The sequence below is a fragment of the Chiloscyllium plagiosum genome, chromosome 34, assembly GCF_004010195.1.
Source record: "Chiloscyllium plagiosum isolate BGI_BamShark_2017 chromosome 34, ASM401019v2, whole genome shotgun sequence".
Classification (NCBI taxonomy): Eukaryota; Metazoa; Chordata; class Chondrichthyes; order Orectolobiformes; family Hemiscylliidae; genus Chiloscyllium; species Chiloscyllium plagiosum.
In genome coordinates, this window is record NC_057743.1 from 26,137,550 (window position 1) to 26,156,517 (window position 18,968).

Below are 18,968 nucleotides of genomic sequence, written 5' to 3' on the forward strand. Positions count from 1 at the left end.
GGGACAGTTGCTGACAAATTGAACAGTAGATGAAGATACTGGGGCTTTTTCATAATCTCGAATCATTTCCATTCTGGTGAATTTCCCCATTTGTTAAAAATTAGTTGAGGGATATTTCAGTAATACTTGATTTTCAGGAAAGCCATTTGTTTGTGGAAGCTGATGTTTCTCCCTGACCTTGTGTGTGCTTGAATTTTGATACCTTATGAGCGGGGATATTAGGAGCTTAAAAGGATTAAAAACGTGTTTGGGTCCCTGCTAACGTAGTTTAGTTCGTTAGAAAGGTTCTCTGAGCTTTCGTTGCTTAATTTGAGCTTTCATTTTGATAGGACTGTACATTTCCCTCTTTCCCCATTATCAGTGTTGGCCTAAGAGGGCATTTGTACTACTTTTTATTGTTTACTGATTGAGGCAACTGTCTTTTTTTTATTAGCCCATCTGAGGAGGCTCCATCTGTATCACTAATTGGTGGTTAAGTCTGGGCCCTTGCAGGAAGTGATATGGTCTGGTTGTGTTTGGTTTGACATCCAGAACAAGAGTTGATGAACTTTGTGCTCAAGGTGACAAAGTGATTTGCTCCTGGAAGTCGATCCAAACAGCTTTCAGTTCTGAAGGAGGGTCACTGGACTCAAAATGTTGACTGTTTTACCAGATGCTGTCAGACCTGTCGAATTTCTCCAGCAATTTCTTTTTGTGTGTTTTGGATTTCCAGCATCCTCCGTTCTTTGTTTGATCACAGCTTGCAAGCTCTGCATCATTTTGTATATTTGTGTGTGTAACTTGTTCCAGACTATGGTACTGTTTCTGCCCTGAAGTCCATGCTTGGGCTTGAGAATCTAAAATTGGCCACCCTATCCCTGGCATAGTAAGGATTTGGGATGGACAGGCAAGAACGAGGGCGGTATCAGCCTTAGTTCCTACCTGTAGTCTTCTTGGTGTCCTGGGTCCATGTCACTAGAAGCAGATTAGCAGGTCATTATATAATCTGCTGTTTGTGTGACTTTGCTGTGTGCACTTGTCTTTTATTTAACAACTTTAACATTGGAAGGTGTTTTAGTGAATATAACTGTATTATCAAACAAAACTTGATCCTGACTTACATGTGATGTCAGGGCAGGCGACTAAGAAACTTTTCTCAATCATGTGTACTTTTAAGGGTCAGCTGAAAAGTGGAGGAGTGGTTTGGGGGTGGGGTGGGGGTTTAGAATGCAAATTCCAAAGCTTTAGCACCCAAGTAGCTGAAGACAATGTCACCTACAGTGGACAGATTAAAATCCCCTTTCTCCAGAGGCCACAATATTGAGGAGCACAGGTAGTGTGGAGAGTTGAGCAACTGGAGGAGGTTGCAGAGATGGGCGAGGCCTTGGAGGGTTTTGAAAATGAGGATGATCGTTTTAACATCCTCGTTAAATTTATGTTGCAAAGGTGTATCACCGTTGGTAACAAAGCGATCAGAGTATCTAAGTAAAGCATACAATCTTACAGGGCACTAATGAGGTCTCCTTACCCAAGAAAGAACCCATTTGCTCCATAGCGGGGTTAACCAGGTTAGGTCCTGGGAAGAGCAAATTGTCCTAAAATGAAAGATTGAGTCAACTAAACCTACGTTTCCTGAGCTTTGGAAAATGAAGTGCAATCTAATTGAAAAATATAAAATTCTTAAGGGGCTTGACCAAATTGATTCTGATGAGATGTTTTCATTGGGTAGAGAATCTCCAACAAAGGGCCACAAACTGAAAATAAGCTGTTATCCATTTTGGACTGAGATGAGGGGAAAGGTTTTCACTGAGAGTTGTGAATTTTTGGAACCCCGAGGTCAATGGATGCTACGTTCACAAGAGTATTCAAGGGAGTTCAATAGATTTAAGTAGTAAGGGAATTGAGGAACATAAGGATAGCCTGGGAAGGAGGGGTTGAGGTGGAATATCAGCTACAATCTTTGTGGGTGATCTACCCCAGCTCCAGGTAATTAACGCTATTACGACATGCAAGAATTTAATTAGTTGTAAAGTATTTTAGGAATTCCTGAGATTGTGAAGGGTGCTATGTAAGTTCAAGTCTTTCTGTTAATTTACCTGATTTCTATAGAACAGTCTTTCTTTAAAAGTGCACGTGTGTGGGTTGTGGGTGGCTGCAGCATTGGGCTAGGTCCTAGTGCGCAGTAGCCAGCTGTTACTGGCTGTCAGGGCTCGGAGTGAGGACTGAGCAGCTGATGGAATGTGAAAGAGTCCCTGCTGATTTACAGCAGGCGAAAGGAAAGGACCAGCTTGGTTGTGTAACCTTGTGACAGTATGATATTTGGAGAAACTTTGTGGACCTTCAAGGTTTTTAATGAACCTGTGCAGTCTTTGTTTTTTGGGAAGCAAGGGTACGGAAGATAGGGGGAAATAGAAGCAGAAAATTCCGGAAGTAGCAGATCATGTTGTACCTCTGCAGGATGGAGCAAAGATGTTTGATATTGTAGGAAGTGGTTAAGGTTAGAGATGTAACAGGGTTTCAAGCAATTACAGTGAGGGAAGGACAAAAGGGAGTGTGAGAGACAGGGTGGAAGGCAGGAGTGATTAATATGATGATGGAGATGTTGGTGTAAGTGAAAAGAAGACGGTAATGAGATAAGCAGAGAAGTAATTACAACTATAGATCCATTGCTTGGCTGCTGCAGTCTAAGAAACTGGAAGCAGTGGCAATTGCCTGAAATTGTTCGGTGCAGTGTCGAGTTTGGAAAACTGTAAAGTGCTTATCAAGAAATGATTTGTTGTTCCGAGCTAACCTCCGATGGTCTTGTGGATCAGGTAGAATCTCTGTGTCTTAGTGAGAAGTTGCAGGTTCAAGTCCCACTCCAGGACTTGATGACCACGGAAGGTGTGTTTGTAAATTGGCCAAACAGGTTGAGTGTCAGTTTGTAAATTCCTCCAACCTATATCATCAGCAGGCAATAAAGAACAGAAGAGATTCATGCAGCCGTATGCTGGAAGAAAATGAAAGCAGAAAATGCTGGAAATATTCAGCAGATCAGACTGTATCTATGGATCAAGGAGCAGAGTTGTTTAATGTCTCCACCATGGCCATGCACAGGCTGCGATATGTATATGTATGATGCAACATTAACCCTGTCACCTTTGGGGGGGAACCAATCAATCAATTGACTGGATGGTCATATTGGAACAGACTGTGTGCCAGTGACGCACGGTTTGATCCTTTTATAGTTGGGATCAATTCTGAACTGTGGTGGAGATTGTGGCATTTTGGGTAGAGGGCACTCAAAGGAGATACCAATCATTAAGGCTTTCAAAGGAATGGGGAGATGAAGAAGCTGTCAGTTCTAGAATCTTGGAGGATGAATACTCAAGTAATCCAATTTCTTGGTCACAATCTGTTTCCCTCTTTTATCCATGTTCTTCAGGAACAGAAGTCCTCCACATACTTAATGGATGATTGGGGTTTGGAAGATGTGGATTATGAATTCACAGAGCAAGATTACCACACTCTGACCAACTACAAAACCTTCAGTCAGTTCCTGAGGTACATGCTGCTGGAATAATTGTTCAATAATTTGAAAAAACCTTTCTTTTTGCTGTTCTGTTATATTCAGTTGTGTGTTGGTTTGCTTACATTCTGTGTCGTTCTGTGGCATTTGAACAGGATAAATTAGTTATTAAAAATAACTCCAGTTATTAGAAATAACTCCAATTGTGTTCAATCCCGATTTCCGAACCTTGGGATCTATTTGCATTCCCAAATGCAATTTTCAGTAATAGACTCCTGAAACTAAAACAGTTGCAGCTAGTGTTTTGTCCCATGTGACACACTCATCCCTTGTGATTCTGGCACAGTGAATTGTTCACTAAATACTGCTAATGATGGGGTGCTTGTAGGACTGACCTTTCACAATACTGCTGAGTATCTTATGTGAAGACGCTACATTCTCTTTGGAAAGTTTTAATTGGAATGTCAGGTGTTCTTTGAGTGAAAATGTTAGCTAATGTCTTGTTGGCAGCAGCAGGTCCAACATCAATTCTAAACATATACCCTGTAATTCAATGTTTTAATTTACCTTCATGTGTTTTGTATTAACATGGTGGGTGTGTGACCTAGCTACTGTACGCATACTCTTGGAATAGCAGAATGACGCACCATAGAATAGGTGGTTGCACCAAGGTACCTGTGCTGACTTTTTTCCTCCCTTGGACCTGGAACCTTTTCCCCTTCTAGCGTTTATCCAATTCTCTTTCTGATGTTGCCATTGAATCTGCTGCGGACACCCCTTCAGGCAGTGCGCCCAGATTACAACTTGCTGAGTTTAACAAAAAAAACACTCACGATGCCAGTGGTCCTTTTGTCAATTACCTTAACTATGTGTCCCCGAGACACAATCTCTTCTGCCACTGGAAGCAGTACTGGGTTAAGTTGTTGCATTTCTCTCCATCCTTCACTCCACATATGCAGCCCTGCCTTCACCTATTTAGACCCCACACTGTGGCATTATCTCTATAAATAAATTGGCAAAAGTTAAAATATATGGCAAAACGTTCAGAGGTGACCCAAGGAACTTATTGCCTGAAGTAATTGTGGGAATACTAGATTCAGTAGTTACTTTCAATAGAGTGGGGCTAGTTGGAAAGCTGTTCCAAGGAGCTAGCACAGATACAGTGGACTGAATGGCAACCTTTTATGTTTAGATTAGGTTCCATACAGTGTGGAAACAGGCCCTTCGGCCCAACAAGTCCACACCGGCCCTCCAAAGAGTAACCCACCCAGACACATTTCCCTCTCTCTAAAGCACCTAACACTAACATTACGGGCAATTTAGCATGCCCAATTCTCCTGACCTGCACATCTTTGGACTGTGGGAGGAAACCGGAGCACCCGGAGGAAACCCACGCAGACACGGGGAGAACGTGCAAACTCCACACAGTCAGTCACCTGAGGCTGGAATTGAACCTGTGCTAACCACTGAGCCACTGTGCCGCCTGTTGCATCATTGTGTCCTAAACCCCTTAAATGTCATTTTCTTTCTATTTATTCTTTCTGGGATGTGTGTTACTAGCAAGACCAGTTGCCTGTCTTACTTTCTCTCTAATTGAGAGACTTACTAGATCATTTTGGATGATAGTTAAGGGTCACTTACGTGCTGTAGGTCTGCACGCACGTGTAGGGCAGGCTGGGTAAGGAGAGCAGATTTCCTTTCCTAAAGGGGCATTAATGAACCGGATGGAATTTACAACAGTTGTTGATATCATCATTTAATTATTATATAAACACATCACTGTTTATCTTCCAGAATTATTCACTGAATTTGAATTCCATCATTTTCCTTTGTGGAATTTAAACCCAGCTCCCTGGAGTATTGGCCTAGTCCTTTGGATCACTACTTTACGTCTTAAATCTCTACTGGGGAACAATGTCTGAATTGGTATCTAGAATATTGTCTTTGCAAAAGGCAGTGAATGCCGAGAGTCAGATGGAGCTTTCAGCATGAGATTCATGGATTTTAATAGATTAGTGTAATAAGAGCGATGAGATTTGAGAGAAGATGAGCCATGATCTGGTGCAATAACGCTTCAGGCTTGCATCCTGAGCAGTAAGCTCCTGTTCCTCGGCTGTGGTGACAGGATGGCAGCTACAAGACTCCGCATCCTTCATGTGCAGGACAGGTATTTGCCAGGATTCTCTTCCCTGATTACTGTCCCATAAACAACTCTGCTTACCAGAAGTAGCTTTGTGTAAACCAGAGTCCGAGACAATAATTCCTATGGTCAAATAGCCACTAACTCTTGTGTTTATGGAGGGAGGTTAGGAATTTTGTAATGACCTTCAGGGATATGCCTTTGTTAACTCCAAACCTGACTGTTCCACTCTCTCTGTAAACTTGAGCTCATCCAAAATTCTGCTGCCTGTGTCCTGACTCTCAGAAAGTAGTGTTTACCCGTCACTCCTGTGTTCATGATAATACCGTCTGACCAGCCTTGTCTTCAATTCCCCATCAGGCCACTCATTGCCAAGAAGAATCCGAAAATCCCGATGTCCAAAATGATGACGGTGCTCGGTGCCAAATGGAGGGAGTTCAGCGCCAACAATCCTTTCAAAGGGACCTCTGTGGCTGCGGCAGAGGCAGCGGCAGCCGCGGTGGCGGCAGCAGTGGAGCAGGTGATCGTGGCACCACCGGTACCGATTCCTCTGCCACCCCCTATTCAGCCCCCCGTGCCCCTAAGGAAAGCCAAGACCAAAGAAGGGAAAGGTAAATGCTGTTTTCACGCACACATGTAAATCGGGCCTTGTAAATTGGGTGGGGAGAAACCCCTAGGCACTGATCTGTGAGATGTACTCCTTTCCTTCCCTAGTTGCTAGTCTGCACTGTAGTTGACCCTACAGTGTGGAAACGGGCCATTTGGCCTAACAAATCCACACCAACTCTGCAAAGAGTGACCCACCCAGACCCATTCCCCAACCACTCCACATTTACCCCTGACTAATGCACCCAATCTACATATCCCTGAACACTATGGACAATTTAGCATGGCCAGCACCTGACCTGCACATTTTTGGACTGTGGGAGGAAACCAGAGCGCCCAGAGGAAACCCACGCAGACACTGGGAGAATGTGCAAACTCCATGCACACAGTCGCCCGAGGCTGAAATCAAACCCGGGTCCCTGGTGTTGTGAGGCAGCAACGCCAACCACTGTGCCACCTTAGTACCTCAGTGATAGAAAATGCCCACATATATCCATCAGAAGCTACAAGATACAGATTTAAAATAATTACCAAACCTGGTGTGAGGAAAGTTTTAAATTTTTATTTATCCAAGCATCTGTTTCAACGTGAATGCACCAACTGCAGGTTCAATCGTAACCTTCAAAAGGGAATTTGACAAGTATTTGAAAAGGAGATATTTGCAGGGCTTTGGGAAAAGAATGGGGAGAGAGGGACCAATATTCCTGTAATTTCGAAAGAACTGGCACAGGCAAAAGCGTCGAATGACCTCTTTTCACGCGGTATGATCACTGAATCCAGGTGGGAAGTGTTTGTGTCGGGGTGTCTGGGCGGCACTCACTATGGCCTGATAGTCTGCCAGTGCTCACTGAGTGGGTTGGCGTATTTACAAATAGTGGGTTCGGTGGGTGTGGATGACCTGTACTGGTGGAGGTCCAATAAGACTGACTGTCTCTGGGAGAGGAAGGGTGAAAGCTGAAAGGCATGAGGGGCCACACTCGCACTGTATTTTTCCAAGAATCTGCAGTGCAGAATGTTTCACCCTGCCATCGATACTCAGTCTGTGTTTCACAGCGCTGCTGCTGTCTGCTCACAGGTCCAGGAGTTCGGAAGAAAAGTAAAAGTGCTCGAGCGGCTGAGTTGAAGAAGAAAGGAAAAGGGAAGAAGATGACACCTCTGAAGATCAAGTTCGGAGGTTTCAGTGGCAAACGGAAAAAAGGGTCTTCGGTAAGGCCAACCCCTTGTCCCATTGACTTGTTTGATTTCTATGTGCGCAAGCTCATCTCTTAACTGGTAGGAGTTGTCACTTCAGTGAGGTGCCAGCGGAGTAGTGGTGGTGGTGGTGGAATTGTATCCTACCTCGAGTGAACATTGACTTGTGGAAGTCTGAAACCTTTCCCCTCTCCATGTGTGTGTGTGTGTTGTGCTTGTGTTTGCAGAGTGAGGAAGATGATCACGGTGAGTCGGATCTAGACAGCGCGAGTGTCCACAGCTGCTCCTTGCGGCCTGACGGCTCTGCTGGTTTTGGCAAGAGAAGAAGGAAAGGTGGCAAGAGGAAGAAAAGATGTAAATACTTAACTTTTTTTCTGATGGATTTAAGATGCATTTGTGCAGTGTTGCCTTCTGACCGTGGATCGAGGGGAGTAGAACCTGCCGCTGCTTATGGGGAGGCATTACTGAGTGGGTTCTGGATTTAGTAACTAGCACCATCACTTAATGAAGTGTTCAGGACCTAAAGACCAGAACCCCCACTCTTGATTCCTGTTCTCTGCTTTGTTCACAAATCCCAGCTGGACTGCAGCTTTGGTGGTGCCACTGGTCTGAGTTGAGGAAAGAGCCAGGCTTTACGCTTCTGAGTACATATGTGACTATGCTCATTACCTTTTGCTTTCCCCTTCCCATCATTTGATCTTGAGTTACAGAACTGCACACCATCCAGAGCCAGTCACTGGGAGAGAAGATTATTTAAAAACTGCTCCTCAGTATTGGTTATATTATGCATAAACCACTCAAACTGTTGATTCTGGGTTCTAATTCTTTCAATTCCACATTCTTGTTAAGTGCAAATTCTTCCATCCCCCTCTCTCTCTCTCTAAATTGTGATAAAGATTATTGAGCTGTTTCACAGTTTAACACATTTCCCTGCAGGACCACCCCCAAATTTTACCTTGCAGACATCGAAAACCCAGTCATGGCATTAATGAGTCACCACTGTTTGTTTATTTAAACATGTAGCTGTACTGCACTAAAGCACATGGTTTGTTATCTTTACTTTCTCCAAAATGTGCAAAATTGTCTTCTGCAAGTGTGTCTCATTTGCTTCCTTGCATTACATGCTGGGAAACTCTAACTTCATTGATTCTTATTCTTCTGTCTTTGCTAGTGGAGGAGGGTGATGGGTATGAGACGGATCATCAGGACTACTGTGAAGTGTGCCAGCAAGGAGGGGAGATTATTTTGTGTGACACCTGTCCTCGGGCCTATCACTTGGTCTGTCTGGACCCAGAGCTGGAGAAGGCCCCCGAGGGAAAGTGGAGTTGTTTGCACTGTGTAAGTTGTCAGGTTCCTGCTTTGTGCTTCCTTCTCGTCATTGTTAATGTGCTTCATGGGTTGACGTTGTAGCCAGTGCAATGCTCCAGTGTGACTGCATGGCGGCTGACCATCCCTGTTAAGGTTCTGGATCTGAAACATTAACTCTGCTTTCTCCGCACAGATGCTGCCAGACCTGCTGAGTTTTTCCAACAATTTCTGATTTGTTCTGTCCAGGTTGAGCTGCTTGATCTTGTCCAGCTGATACTAGTGAAGTTCCATTTGGCTCCCGTGTGAATGGGAAAGTGTTTGATGGCTGCTCCCATCTGAAATTCTCCACTGACCCCACTACAGGAAAATAAATGCGTGTTAATGTTTGGGGAGAGGATTGGGCCTGCAGAATGGTATAGGAATTATAACAGGCCATTTGGCCCCAAAAGTGTTAATGCTTCACATGAGCTCCTCCCGCTCCATCACTTGTAATGGTCTCATAACTGAGTATCCTCAAAGTTTGTGAGAAGATTTGTAGCTCGAGTGCTCGTTGTTGTGGTTCTGTTCGCCGAGCTGGGAATTTGTGTTGCAGATGTTTCGTCCCCTGTCTAGGTGACATCCTCCGTGCTTGGGAGCCTCCTGTGAAGCACTTCTGTGAGCTTTCCTCCGGCATTTGTAGTGGTTTGAATCTGTCGCTTCCGGTTGTCAGTTCCAGCTGTCCGTTGCAGTGGCCGGTATATTGGGTCCAGATCGATGTGCTTATTGATTGAATCTGTGGATGAGTGCCATGCCTCTAGGAATTCCCTGGCTGTTCTCTGTTTGGCTTGTCCTGTAATAGTAGTGTTGTCCCAGTTGAATTCATGTTGCTTGTCATCTGCGTGTGTGGCTACTAAGGATAGCTGGTCGACCAATATACCGACCACTGCAGCAGACAGCTGGAACTGACAACCGAAGTGGCAGATTCAAACCACTACAAATGCCGGAGGAAAGATCACAGAAGTGCTTCACAGGAGGCTCCCAAGCACTGAGGATGTCACCTAGGCAGGGGACGAAACGTCTGCAACACACATTCCCAGCTCGGCGAACAGAACCACAACACTGAATATCCTGTCTGCATTTGTACCTTTGCTCAGATGGGACCAATGTTCTCCCTGTGTCTGTGTGAGTTCGTCCAGGTGCTCAGTTTCCTCCCACAGTCCAAAGACGTGCAGGTTAGGTGGATTGGCCATACTAAAGTGCCCATAGTGTCCAAGGATGTGCAGGCTGGGTTGATTTGCTGTAGGAAATGCAGGATGACAGGGATTGGGTATGGGAATAAATCGATGTGGGATGCTCTTTGGAAGGTCAGTCTGGACTTGATGGGCCAAATAGCCTGTGTCCACATATGTGATCCAGTGTCAGTGTGGGGGGGGTATGTTTCCAAGTCAGGATGATGTGTGTCTTGGGGGAGAGCTTGGGATTGATGGCGTTCCATGGCATTGATTCCCTTGTCCTTCTGGATGTACTTGCAGCTGTCTTGGTGAGTTACCATTGTATATTTGTGTCTGTGTCTGAGAGTATTGTATAATCCATCCTGTATTCTGTGTACTGACTCTAGGAAAAGGAAGGAATCCAGTGGGAGCCTAAAGAAGATGATGAAGATGAAGAGGACGATGAGGGAGTGGAAGAGGAAGATGATGATCACATGGAATTTTGCAGAGTCTGCAAGGATGGAGGCGAGCTGCTGTGTTGTGACTCCTGTCCTTCCTCTTATCACATTCACTGCCTTAACCCTCCACTCCCTGAGATCCCAAATGGAGAGTGGGTTTGTCCACGTTGCTTGGTGAGTCTATAATTGTCCTGACCACTGTGGATTGTGATATGGCCTGTAGTAACTTGAACCTTTTCTGATGAAGTGAATTGCTATGGGTGTTGAAGTGGCATCAGAGTTTGACCTCATCCCCTCTTATATGCTTTTTGTCCAGTATCATAGCCAGGGAGATAATTGGTCCTGTGCTAGGGAAAGACGATCTACTGTGGTGTGTGTGTGTGTGTGTGTGTGTGTGTGTGTGTGTGTGTGTGTGTGTCAGCAAGCCAAGACCCAACTGAGAAACCTCAATGCTGACCAGTTCCCAAAAGTCACCCTGTGGAACCTCCATAGTTATGAATCAGCACATTCGGAACAGGAGAGAAGAGATTTCAAATGGGTATAAATGCTGCTGAAGAAAAGGGGTAATGTTTTGCTGCATACAGCCCCCTCCCTATGTTGCCCCTACTTCGGATATGGTGTATAGAGGTGAGAGCTCTCACTAGGGGTTGATCAGATTATGTCTGTCGAATGATTTAAAAATGTGTAAATATTTGTGTTGTCTCTAGTGCACACCTCTAAAAGGCAAAGTGCAGCGAATCTTGCACTGGACATGGGGTTCGCCCCCACCACCACGTACCCCCCCAGCTCTGATGGGTGAAGTCAATGAAGCCGAACAGCCCAAGGCCCTGAAAGGACGACCAGAGCGAGAATTCTTTGTGAAATGGGTGGGACTGTCATACTGGCATTGCTCTTGGGCCACAGAATTGCAGGTAGGTTTTATGATTCAAAGTCTCCTGGGCCTGAAGCGCACGCTTGCTGTGAAGCCAGGAGCTTCCCAGACCTGGGTTACTGAGGCCTGTTGCTGGGCAGGCTGCAGAATGGGTCACATGATTCTCTTGATTTAGTTCTAACTTAGAGACTGTCCCAAAACACACGCATCTTAACAGACCTCGCAGTAGCAACAGAAGTTATTTTGGTCACTCACTGCCTATCGTGCAAGGCTGATTGTAACCTTTCCCTTTAAGATCAAAATGTGGAAACATGGTTGAGGAAAGGCAGTGAGGCCGTTGATAAGAAATGCAAGTGTGTTAAAATGTAACTCTCTGCCCACTCTAGCTGGAGCTATACCACACTGTAATGTTCCGGAACTTCCAAAGGAAGAACGATATGGATGAACCACCACCATTTGACTATGGCTCTGGGGATGATGAAGAGAAGAGTGAGAAACGGAAGAGTAAGGACCCACAGTTTGCACTGATGGAGCAGCAGTATTATCGATATGGGATCAAACCTGAGTGGCTCATTGTTCACCGTATCATCAACCACAGGTGAGGGGCTGATCTTGGAGACAGATCAGGTCCTGGGACATGTGCTCACATTCAGTTTGATCTGGACCTTTACCCCAACTGTCACCTTGCCTCCTTGACATTTAAATAACCATTGGCCAATGAAATTCTATCCCCCTCCGTTTTGAAATTCTGAACTGACACCCTGTAACCCTTCCCAAGCCACAACAACTTCTGTGTCCAAGAATTTAATCTCTCTCATGTGGAGAAATGCTTTTTTGACCTGTGCCCTGAACAACCTAACTTGAATTATAAGGTTATCTCCTTTTTGTTCAGGGCCAACCCACCCCACCCCATTCCAGAGGTAGTTTCCCTCCTATACAGAGTTGATTCATTTATCAAAGCTGTGCTTTGCTGAATCATTCTCTAAGATGCTGAAGAAGAAACAAACCTGAGACGGTCCGAGCAATGTTGTCAGTGAGGTTAATGTTCCATTGTCTTTGTACTCTAATCCAGACCATGTTCCCTGCTTGATATCTCCATTGTTTTGTCGAGCGTTCTTAGGGTAGGAACAGAATAGTTTACACACTGTGTAAGGCTTCCTTTATCCTGCCCTTTAATACCTTGCAGGGTATGTACAGCACGGATTAGATGTGAGGTAAAGCATCTTTACACTGAGTCATCAAACATGTTAAGGGCAAAAACAGAAAGGGTCAGACTCCCTGTTAAACTTTCCAAAGTAAATAGAACATGGATGAGGTACAGAGCAAAGCTCCATTTGTACTGTTCATCAAACTCCACATAAAATGGAGGTGAAATTCTTGCATTCAATTTGTGCCATTGACATATTAGGATACAAAAACTTGCATTTTGTCTGTTTTCTTTCAGCTTTGATAAAAAGGGTGATTTGCACTATTTAGTTAAGTGGCGGGATCTGCCGTATGACCAGGCTACGTGGGAATTTGAAGAGTTTGATATTCCAGATTATGACACTACGAAGGAGTTGTATTGGAATCACAGGTCAGTGCTGCTTATTAGACACAATCTTAAACCAGGCCGAATGGCTTCACTGTCAGTTTCTTTAATGTAAGTATAGCGAGAATGTTATTGATGACCCAAAGTCACAAGTTTACAAGCTGTGAAACTGAATGCAACAAATCTGGCAATGTGGACTGGTTCCAGAAGAATATCATGAGTTGTGTTGGCTTTCCTAAAGAACCAGGTAAAAACAATGACTGCAGATGCTGGAAACCAGATTCTGGATTAGTGGTGCTGGAAAAGCACAGCAGTTCAGACAGCATCCAAGGACCTGTAAAATCGACGTTTTGGGCAAAAGCCCTTGTGCTTTTCCTAAAGAACCAATTCAATGCCCAGTGTCCTCAAGTAAAGGGGACCAGCTACAATTTCCTGGTGAGCACTTCACTTGGCTCCATCCTAGGTTACACTTTTTAAAATTCATTCTCGGGATGAAGGCATCACTGTCAGACACCCCGAGAAGGTCATGATGTGCCACTATCTTGAATTGTTGTGGTCCATGTGATAATGGTACCGTTGTGGTGCCATTAGGGAGGAAATGCTAGGATCTTGTCCCAACCACGGTGAAGCAAGTGGTGTATTGATTTCAGGATGGTGTGTAGCTCTGTGGAGAACTTGCCTCCATGTGCCTGCTGCCCAAGTCCTTCCGGATGTTGGCCTGTGCCTGAGAAGGAACATCTGCCGAAGGGCAGCTGAAGCTAGATGCTCTGAAATTGAAATTGCAAAGCCAGACAGTTGTTTTCAAGGGCATTTTGTAACAAGAAAATATTGGAATCTGACAAAAGAATCTCTGACAATCTAAACTAGAAAGGAAGTTGGGAGTGTGGTGCTGGAAAGCACAGCAGGTCAGGCAGCATCTGAGGAGAATTGATGTTTCGGACATAAGCACTTCATCAGAAATTATGCCCAAAACATCAATTCTCCTGCTACTCGGACACTGTCTGACCTGCTGTTCTTTTCCAGCACCACACTCTCGACTCTGATCTACAGTCCTCACTTTCTTTTCGAAGGGAAGTTGGACAAAGTCGGGTCAGTGATTAGATTAGATTAGATTACAGATTACATTACAGTGTGGAAACAGGCCCTTCGGCCCAACAAGTCCACACCAACCCGCCGAAGCGCAACCCACCCATACCCCTACATTTACCCCTGCACCTAACACTACAGGCAATTCAGCATGGCCAATTCACCTAACCTGCACATCTTTGTAGTGTGGGAGGAAACCGGAGCACCCGGAGGAAACCCACGCAGATGTTCACCTTTTCTGTGGTTATGGGGTCTTGGTGCTAGCAGAAGTATTGGAAGATGACCAGCCTATGTGGAAGAGGAGGGAACTGCATCGGGAGCTTGATTAATGGGATCGATGAATGGGCAATGGTTGGTGATGCCCTTCTGTTTCTGAGAGTGTTGGATTTGCTGACATGCTTTGATTTTTATTCCCCCTCTCTCGCGCTCTCTCTCTCTCTCGCGCTCTCTCTCTCTCTCTCGTCGCGCTCTCTGTCTTTCCCCCCCTCCCCCCCCCCCTTCCTCTCTCTCTCACTACAGACAATTAATTTTGGGAGATGATTTAAGACCAGTGAGAAAACCGAAAAAAGGACGTAAAGCCAGGGAATTGATCTTCGACCCGCCTCCAGTACAGCCCATAGTCGATGTAAGTGAGAAGCAGCAGAGTTTGTTGATGCAGACTTGGTGTAATCAGATCCAGCATTAATCTCCGTCTGCACTGCATTGATTACAGAGTAAAGCTTTCTGTACATTGTGAAAATGCTTCCAGCACAGAGAGGATGTCCAGTTCGATCGAGAGTAATGCTTACTTTACTTTGTCCCAAACAATCCCAGGACAGGTATGGCATGCAGTTGGAAAGAGAGTAAATCTCCTTCTAATCTCTCTCTGTCAAGCATTCCCAGGACAGATACAGCATGGAGTTAGATACGCATTCTTGCAGGCAGTGACCAGAGAGGACTTGGATCCTGTCATTATATTTGAAACCAGGTTATTTTCTGGAATTTACAGAATTGGGCTGTTTGACCTGTAGTGGGATGTAGTAAATCTCAGCAGTTTGTGTTTTAAATATACTGAATTAATTGTATCCTTTTCCTTCTCACCATAGCCAACTGTGAAGTTTGACAAGCAACCAGAGTACATTGATGCCACAGGTGGCAACCTCCACCCTTACCAACTGGAGGGGCTGAACTGGCTGCGTTTCTCTTGGGCTCAGGGCACTGATACAATTTTGGCTGATGAGATGGGATTGGGGAAAACCGTTCAAACGATTGTATTTCTATACTCTCTGTTTAAAGAGGTGAGGAACATTTTGAGGCTGGAGTTTTTGTGACAGGGATAGTGATTGGTACTTGAGATCTAGGCTGGCGTGAGAAGCTTTGATCATGTGTTTGGGTGAATGAGAGTCCAAGTTCTCCCAGGTTTGGGAGCAGTATTGTGGTTTCGTTTCAGCTCATCCTTCCAATAAATTGACTTTCCTTTGAAGCTGTTCTCTCTAGGAGGTTGACTCTCTCATCAGTGTTCACCTCTTGGCTATATCTCATCGTGTCTAATGTTATTTTCAATAACTCCAATGTACTCTCCTTTCTATCCTAGCTAACTAACATGTTGAGGGAAAATTCTTTTTGATAGCTCTTCTTTAAACTTGCTAAATGGCCCTTTGTGTTTGTGAGTTGTCTAATGATTTACTGACAATAATAATTTGGCCTTTTTCTATTTAATGATTATAGAATTAGACGTGATTTGCTGCTCATAGTTGAAGTGAAAGTTTAAATTAATTTATCTCCTTAAAGTGTGTTCATTAACCAAATTAAATATATTCTTTGAGCTGTGTCTCTCACCCTGGCTTTGATGCCTAACACTAAAATATTGAGGAGATATTGAGGAAATTGTGGATGTGGGCACAATTACAATGTTTGAAAGATATTTGGGTAATTATATGAATTGGGAAGGATTTGGGGGGCGCGGGGCGCGGTTATGCCAGGAGCAGGCAGGTGGGGCTAGTTTAGTTTGGTTGGCATGGACTAGGTGGATTGAAGGGTCTATTTCCATGCTGTATTACTCTGTCTTGAAACAAAATGACTGCTGTCTCTATTTTTGCCCTGGAATTAATTGATCTGTGGTGACACCTGATTAGCAAGGGCCAGTCAGTTCACAATAGTGCAACCACACTGACATGGATTTAACAGGGCGGATGTACTATCTCTTTAACAGGGTCACTCCAAAGGACCTTTCCTGGTGAGTGCTCCATTGTCCACCATTATTAACTGGGAACGGGAGTTCACGCTGTGGGCACCATGTTTCTACGTGGTGACTTACACAGGAGACAAAGACTGCAGAGCTGTCATCCGAGAGAATGAGTTTTGCTTTGATGATAACGTAATCAAGAGTGGGAAAAAAACCTTCAGGATGAAGGTGAGTATCTATACTTCTGAGCAAGACCCTTTATTCATTCTCAGAGTGGGGCGCTGACCCAAGGTGGATAGTTACTGCACAATTTCCTTTGTACTTGAGAAGGAGGTGGTGAGCCGCATCCGTGAATCCTACTGTTGTAGTGAAAGTATTTCCATAGAAGCGAATTAACTAGTTTGAGGAATTTGACCAAGTGAAGGTGAAGGAACAGTGATATATTTCCAAATTGGGATGGAGGGAATCTCCAGAGTTGGTGCTGACAGGGTTTGGGAGGTGCTTTCAATGAAGCTTAGAGTTTTTCAGTCCTGCAGTGACGGTATCGATTCTCTAATGGGTTCAATTAGTAGATTAATTTTGGCATTGAGCCAGACAGATTAGGTCACTTCAGACTTAGTCTCTGTTTGTATGGAGTTGGCTGACTCAGCTGGGATCTGTGCTTGGGGCAGTACTGTGGACAAGGCAGGGAAAATATGTTGGGGTTCCTGCTGTTGGTCACTATCCAATGAACCTTTTTGTGTGGGGCAGGTCACTGAGCCTGGCTGTGATGCCCTCTATAACCAATAGTCTGCTGGCTCTCTCCATCATGTATGCAAAATGGCTGTCTGGGTGAAGAATTAGAAGATGATTTTGCCCATAACTCTGTGAGTAGATGTGAGAGAGATAAACGGCAAAGTAGTGTTAGTGTTTCTTAGGTCATGAAGTTCTAGTTGAGAATGAAGAACATTTTTGGTGATGGTAGACATTTTTAGTTTGTAGAGAATTACACTGCCTCTAAAATTGATGCAGCTGCCTTCAGTTCTTGTAGATGTGTCTGATTTGTCTGTCCAGGAGTCTTTTGCTGAGTAACCAGTGTGTTTGGGATTGATATTGACAAGCGGAAATGTTTCTGTTTTCAGAGCGAGGCGCAAATAAAGTTTCACGTGCTGCTGACTTCGTATGAGTTGATCACCATTGATCAGACGATCTTGGGATCCATTGACTGGGCATGTCTTGTTGTCGATGAAGCTCACAGGCTGAAAAACAACCAATCCAAAGTAAGTATGACATAGTCTCAATGCTCCTGGAGTCTCCGAGAGGACTATCACCTGGAGTTGGGGGGGGTGCCGTAGTGCTGAGTCTGGTCGTCATGGGGAGGAGAGGGAGAGGGAGAGGGAGGGGGAGGGGGATTTGTCTGGAAATTGAGTGAGGCAGTTCACAGCTGAATATTTTTGCTGACCTTGACTGAGGGTCGAAGCTGAAAAAGTGGTAACTTGGTACCAGAGGATCATCAAAGTCTGTAAAACTTGTATGTGAGGGAAGATCAGTAACATAATGAGAAGTAAAATACCAAGTAGTTCAATGACCATTTGCATCTTGAAGGCTGTGGAATTGTGGAGGTCTGTAGTACAAGTGGTGGCGATCTGGGTCACTATCGCTTTGCAAATGAAATTCAAAAATAAATTCGGTGCCCCAATGATCTCCCTTTCATCCGAGATCTGTCTCTGATTTGTATATTTATGAAATTTTTCATTAAGCAATAAGATGATATTTTCTTCAGGTATTCCATGTAGGGGGTGGAAATTCATGCTGCTGCTGTACAAGATAATGTATCTTGATTTTAGTCTGTTAAATTAAATTGATGACCCCATGTTGCTGACTCCCTGACCCCTCCCAGATTAAATAACTTGACCCGCTCACCTCTGTGCCTCAAGGACACAGACCTTCCCTCCTGCTCTGACTCTGTATTCACAGGCTGATCGCCATCATCTTCTCGTTTCTTCGATCTTAGTCAGGAACAGTCCATCTCCTTCAGTCCTTGTGAGGGTCACTTACTTCTCTCTTTCTGTCTTGGGTCCTGATAGCTGGCTCTGCCTCCTGTGTGCACATTATGGGAAGTATAGTCCAGACACCCCCTCAGTCTTTCTTGAAGTGCAGCAAAGTCAGTTGTCCCTTTAATATAAAGGTTCTGCACTGTAAAGCCACATGTTTCCTACACTTACAGCCAACGTGCTGCTTTGAGTGAAGAATAAATCCAGCTGATTTGCTTTTCAGACTCCACACCACGAGGCTGTCTGAGCTGCCACTGTTTTGTCATGTTTACTAAATGCAGGCAACATTAATCTAAGCCGCCACATGATTCACCTCTAAGAAAAATCAAACTGCTTTTAATCCATTTACAGAAGTGTAATTTTTTGCAAGCTGTGGTAGCAACCAGCCCTCCACCTCTACCAATCATAGCTAGAATCAATGCTTGGAGCTGAGAGGGAGAAACTAGGATTATTCTCCTTTTGAGCAGAGAGGATTGAGGGGAAACCTAATCAGACTCTTCAGAGTTGTGTAAGGTTTTGAACGTCACGAAAAAGTAGCTGTGTTTCCACTGACAGAAGATCGGTAATCAGAGGGGATGGATTTAAGCTATTCGTCTAATGAGCCTGAGGGGAGAAGATAAACTTTGTTGCTGAACCAGCTGTTGTGATCAGGATTGCGTTGCTTGTGGATGAGATCAGACGTAGTGGGAACCTCACAATGAGAATCGAATACTGTACTTGAAGGAGAAATATTTGCAGAGTTATGAGTGTGGTATTAATCAGATAGCTCTTCCAGATAGCTGGCACAGGTTTAATGGGCCAAGAGGTTGCCCTGTGCTGCATGATTTTAAACCTGTGCCTTTGGTAGGGCGGGAAAGGTGGAGAGACCCTGAAATAAACTCGGACGAGTTACCATCCGTAAAT

At 44.5% G+C, this 18,968-nt stretch overlaps 1 protein-coding gene across 1 annotated transcript in view; it reads left to right on the forward strand.

Annotated features, from left to right (window-relative positions):
* LOC122540365 (chromodomain-helicase-DNA-binding protein 5-like) overlaps nt 1–18,968 on the forward strand; it is a 68,140-nt gene that overhangs the window by 24,695 nt on the left and 24,477 nt on the right. The window contains exons 3-15 of the mRNA XM_043675984.1: nt 3,404–3,522; nt 5,988–6,238; nt 7,309–7,439; nt 7,652–7,778; nt 8,596–8,762; nt 10,330–10,554; nt 11,088–11,291; nt 11,638–11,849; nt 12,696–12,827; nt 14,388–14,493; nt 14,954–15,145; nt 16,060–16,260; nt 17,154–17,291. Of these exons, the coding sequence (XP_043531919.1) occupies nt 3,404–3,522; nt 5,988–6,238; nt 7,309–7,439; nt 7,652–7,778; nt 8,596–8,762; nt 10,330–10,554; nt 11,088–11,291; nt 11,638–11,849; nt 12,696–12,827; nt 14,388–14,493; nt 14,954–15,145; nt 16,060–16,260; nt 17,154–17,291 (2,205 nt within the window). The remainder of the gene's footprint in view (nt 1–3,403; nt 3,523–5,987; nt 6,239–7,308; nt 7,440–7,651; nt 7,779–8,595; nt 8,763–10,329; nt 10,555–11,087; nt 11,292–11,637; nt 11,850–12,695; nt 12,828–14,387; nt 14,494–14,953; nt 15,146–16,059; nt 16,261–17,153; nt 17,292–18,968) is intronic.